General features: G+C 34.6%; 2 protein-coding genes across 3 annotated transcripts in view; both read right to left on the bottom strand.

Moving 5' to 3' along the window:
- Positions 1-771, bottom strand: part of LOC108748254 (wolframin) — a 4,244-nt gene extending 3,473 nt beyond the window's left edge. Inside the window, exon 1 of the mRNA XM_018486289.1 lies at positions 527-771. Within this exon, the coding sequence (XP_018341791.1) occupies positions 527-584 (58 nt within the window). The 5' untranslated portion in view covers positions 585-771. The remainder of the gene's footprint in view (positions 1-526) is intronic.
- A 1,055-nt stretch (positions 772-1,826) lies between these two features.
- LOC108748338 (alpha-sarcoglycan) overlaps positions 1,827-5,055 on the bottom strand; it is a 26,993-nt gene continuing 23,764 nt past the window's right edge. The window contains exons 9-12 of one of the 2 annotated variants that reach the window (XM_018486426.1): positions 4,779-4,850; positions 4,149-4,292; positions 2,551-2,619; positions 1,827-2,462 (exon numbers count right to left, since the gene is read on the bottom strand). In XM_018486426.1, the coding sequence (XP_018341928.1) occupies positions 2,438-2,462; positions 2,551-2,619; positions 4,149-4,292; positions 4,779-4,850 (310 nt within the window). In that variant the 3' untranslated portion in view covers positions 1,827-2,437. The remainder of the gene's footprint in view (positions 2,463-2,550; positions 2,620-4,148; positions 4,293-4,778; positions 4,851-5,055) is intronic. The other variant, XM_018486427.1, reaches the window with a different exon arrangement.

Genomic DNA, 5,055 nt, shown 5'->3' with positions numbered 1-5,055 from the left:
ATATATATATATTGCTTCATGATAACTTTTTGTATTATTCTTGTATCATTCTATTTCAATACATATTTTATTTACTTATTTTCAATTTTATTCTTTCTTAAATACATACATCCTCCAACGAAAGAAATAAAAAGACGACTTAAATTAATTTAATTAAATAAACAATTTTTGTCAATATAATATATATATAGATAATTATACATATCAATAGGCAATTAATGACATGTCTTTATTGATACTGCATTAAAATAAGGACAATTTTTAACAAGAGATTAATTAGCTAATTGTTTATTTCCGAGATTCATTTAATTTCGCAATGCGAAATGGAGATCTGTCAGAGATTAATTTCCATTGTTCGACGATTCACACTTGTCCGTTCAAGAGACGGGTATTGGAACGCGTCGAATATCGCGCCGTTTTTATTGCGAATCACGTGCGCGTCTTGAAACGTGAAGTCGAACGCGTCCTCGCCCAGGCGATCCCCGGGTGCGTTCGCATTCCCCCGAGCCACCCCGGCGATGATTACCATGAAGCGTCCACTGTTTTCTGCCGGATCTACCAGACAGTGGTACGATACCAGCCATGACTCATAGGACGGAGGGCGCGGTTTGAAATTCGTCGAATTCGCGTTTTCGCGTGTGCGATGAGTTCTGCCTCCTTGACGCACAACCTCGTCGTCTCGTCTGCCGAATCTCGCTGCGATCACGAAACGCCGATGATCACGATACAGTATACACACACGTCGCGCGACTCCGTCGAGCGCTCCTGTTGAATAGCGGTGACGCGCGGCGCATGCGCGTCCCTGTCCAGCGTCAAGTCAGGCTGGGTTGGATCAGGTTGAGAACGTAAACAAACGCCGGGTGCGCCAGTGCCGCATCGAAATTTGAATCTCGCGTCTCTCCCGCGGCTGTGCGCCTTGAAGAATCCTCCGTTGGAAAGTGAAAGGTTAGCTTTCGATCGTCCGCTCAAGCCATGAACGAAAAAAATCTCTCATCCAATCTGCTTTTGCATCCTTTACAGATCCACACTTTCATGTCTCGTTCTTACTTCAAATTCCCGTCCTACCTCGCAGACCCTTCGCACCCAATCTGTTTTTTTCCAAATATGGAGTCCGATAGAAGATTAACGATTACGACTAATCGAGGTATGTATGTACGTCAAGACGATTTTAATGACCGTTTTAGCGAACGATAAACAATTCTTAGTTCCGCCGAATAACATTTTTCTTTTAAGTGAACTTTAATTACTCGTTTCTTTTTGGAGCTGATAAGAACAAACGTAATTTATTTTTTATAAAATTTATATATTGTTAACAAAAGGATTAATATTATTTTTTATTTTCTATTATTAATATGAGAGCAAATATTAAAGCACAACGTTTTTAGTCATTTATTTTTTCAATACAAAAATTTTGCTACAGTTATTATGAAGTAGTACAATTTAAAGTGTGTTACATAATATTTATTTTATCGTAATGCAAGCAATTGAACATAATAATCGAGGTACGTTCGTACATCAAGATGATTTTAATGACCGTTTTAGCGAACGATAAATGATTCTTAATTCGTCAAGTAATGTTTATCTTTTAAGTAAACGTTAATTATTCGTTTCCCTTTAAAACCGACAAGGACAGAACGCAAAAGCTATTTTTTCATGGAATTTATATATTATGTATATATAGTGTTAAAATATTGAAACAATTCCATTTTTGGTTGCTTATTATCATGAGAAGAAATATTAATATAAAGCACAATGTTTCTAGTGTTACACATTTATTTCTTTAATACAACCTTCACTAAAATCGTTATGAAGTACAATTTCCAGAACAGAATACTTACAAAAGTTACTTTTTCATAGAATATATTATTATACATTGTTAACGAAATAAATAATTTCACTTTCGATTGCCTATTGTCAATATGAGAGCAAATGTTAAAGCACAATGTTTCTACAGTGTTACACAATTATTTCATCGATATGAACTTCGCTACAGTTATTATAAAGTATAATAATCTCATACGTTATTCATTTTATCGTTACAATATGAGTTATTGGGCACAATGCTCCTCGAAAAAAATGCTCTCCTGTATAATCGTAACGCATCTCTCTCTATCCTATTTATTATTTTATTCTATTCTATTGGAATTGTAAATTCCGAAAAATTGTTTAAACGCAAATCGACTTCCCAGAGGGAACACTTAATGTATCGTAACACAAACCGCTGATATATTGCTCGGAAGGCGTGACGCAATACGTGTTTATGGTTACCGATAATAAGCGACGTGCGTATTTGATGTGATTCAACTTGCAAATTTGGAGCTGGTTTCGATGAGTTTGCAATACTCGGCTCATACCTTTCTCGGAACGTCAAGTTGAAAGCCGCCCGCGAATTATATTTCACTTAGCAGAACCAGGTTTTCGCGGGCTGCTCGTGTAGTCAGAAATCGGCGCGTAGACCGGCACTATGAACACGAAACAAAACCGGATACGTAATACGTGGATTAGGATCTAGAACGTAATTACGTAAAAATCGCGATCGGAAATACTTACAAGTTGCTTGGTCCGGCGTAGGGTGGCGGATTTGGACGAATATATGGATTGCAGCGTTCACCGGAGATTCTTACAAGTAATATTAGAAAATTTATATTAAAAATATTATATAGCATTTTCGAGTGCAATGGTTTCGAATTCAACCCAGATCGAATTATTAACGTCTTTGGTTTCTGATTGAACGAGGTCGGGTATTTTCGGGTTAACCGATCTGGATTAGATTCAAACCCACTGCACCCGAAAACACTATTAATCAGTATTTAAAAACTGGACTGTCATACTGAACCATTGCTTGAAATACAGAGAAATGTGTAAAGTTTGCGTCATATTACGATGTGTTCATAGAAGTTGAAAGAGCTTTTTACTTGCTGATATCTCTTAAGTTTATGTCATACTATGCATATAGAGATTGAAGATTGCGAATTGAAGATTAGAATTCGAACAGTTAATCAGATAATTTTAATTTTAATTTGTTCTGATTGGTTGAATTCTAATCTCCAATTTGTAATCTTCAATCTCCAAATATTGCTTAGTGTAGCACAAACTTAAGAGACACTAGTGAGTAAAAAGTTCTCTTAACTTGTTCAAATTCTTTTAACTTTTAATGATGTCTATCGAGTCTTTATACTGTTTAGATTCTTTAAAAGTCTTTTAAAACTTTGTCGTCATCAGTTCAGTAATCAAAAGTGTCCTATATAAACAGTATATAGCTACTATGTTTGCAATTATATACTCTTGCGTAATTTCAATTCTTGTAAAAAGTGAAGAAAAATTCACTCGATCATACGAATGGCTTTTTACGACTTCCACGTAATAGATTCGCAATGCGATTGCATTGAAGTGTATTTTACTGGAAATAATTACCGTACAGTAGTAAAGCACGTTAGCACATTCATTTTGATTAATGAATCTGCTTGCAAGTTGCGCGCGTACATAGAGTGTTCTCTTACTAAGAAATGATGTTCTGCTCTATGCCAGCTACGTAATAAACGAGATAATCTCTGATGATTTTATTTTTTTATATTTTATCTGAAACAGGATCTCGAGAAAGAGGTTCCGATGGAAAATAAATGATTTGAATATTCATCGAATGTTGTTCACGCTCATAGATTTCTAGAAATCGAAACCGGTATCACATTTGCACGCATTTGAATTTCGTAAAAAGATGCACGATAATGCATCTCCCTCCCTCCCCCTTCCCCCTCTGGCCCGTATTTTTTTCATCCGTTCCAATGAAAAATTCGCGAATTTTCTAATAAACAAAATTTTTCATCTGCAACGAAGCTTTTTTTTTTATAAAGAATTAAGTCTAATCTATAATGCGCTCTTTATTTTCTGTTTCTTGCTTTTTGCCATTTTTTTTTATCTCTGCTTTTTTGCCTCTAAACCTGTTTCTTTGTTTCTGTCGCCCGAGATAAATGTTGACGAACTTCGGAAAAGATAAAAAACACATGACAAGAAACACGATCGTTAATAAAACGATTGCAAGAAACGGAAAAAAGTCAAGAGATAAAAAGTAAGAAACAGGAAGCAAAGAACACATTATAGATTAGGCTCTAAACTAAATGATGTTTATTATTTTGAATAAATCTCTATACCTTGGACTTCGCGATAGGGAATCATTCGGACTTGGTGGCTGAGCTGACAATGACTTCAGAGTACCTCTCTCTGGCATAGCATACTGAACCATTTGTATTCCGTTGTTTCCAACTCCTTCTCCCGGCGTAGGTTCCCGCTTCTCTCTGTAAAAATAGGAATATCTCATTCCGTTAAAGCGGATATTTAAATTTAACTAAACATTAATTTTCTCGCAATCCGGATTTTGCGGATTTATATTATGCAACAAAGATGGAGTTTAGGAGTACGAATAAAATTAAAATCCGGCTTTGAACCTGTGCTAGCCGTTATTTTGTCGTCATGGTTATTATATGACGAACATAAGTGTCGTTAATCTTCATTTGCAAAGTTTTAAGAAGCGTTTATCAATTTTAGCGTCGTTATGTTTAAATGTGTGAAGTATTATGTAACATGCAAATACGATAGGAAAGCTTAAAAAAATGAATTAATTAGAAACGAATTTCAACTTAGTTGATAATTTTTTTTAATCGGCGATATTACGACTTATGGCAAACACATGAAATTAATAAAATCTTGTAGTAACGGTGTTACTTTGCAAAAATTAGTAGATTAAAATAATCTTAAATTATTTATGCAACAACAGAACATACCTGACAGGTCGTTCTCTCAAAAGGAAAATATTAAAGAGTTCATCGAAATATTCATCTGACTCCGGATCCGTCCTAAGAAAATATAAATATCCATGTTTTTCATTGCAAAAGTGCCTCCAAAATCCAAATAGCGATTGATCAATTAATAATTGATCAGTTAATGCAAATCTTGTCTGCTCTTGATTTAACATTAACGTTTGCATTAATTATATTATAATAATATCTAAAAATTAAAGTATGTATTTTAAAAACAAAAAAATTTATTCTTATATATATA

The sequence above is a fragment of the Trachymyrmex septentrionalis genome, unplaced genomic scaffold, assembly GCF_001594115.1.
Source record: "Trachymyrmex septentrionalis isolate Tsep2-gDNA-1 unplaced genomic scaffold, Tsep1.0 scaffold22, whole genome shotgun sequence".
NCBI lineage: Eukaryota > Metazoa > Arthropoda > Insecta > Hymenoptera > Formicidae > Trachymyrmex > Trachymyrmex septentrionalis.
This window is presented reverse-complemented; position numbering and strand designations above follow the sequence as displayed.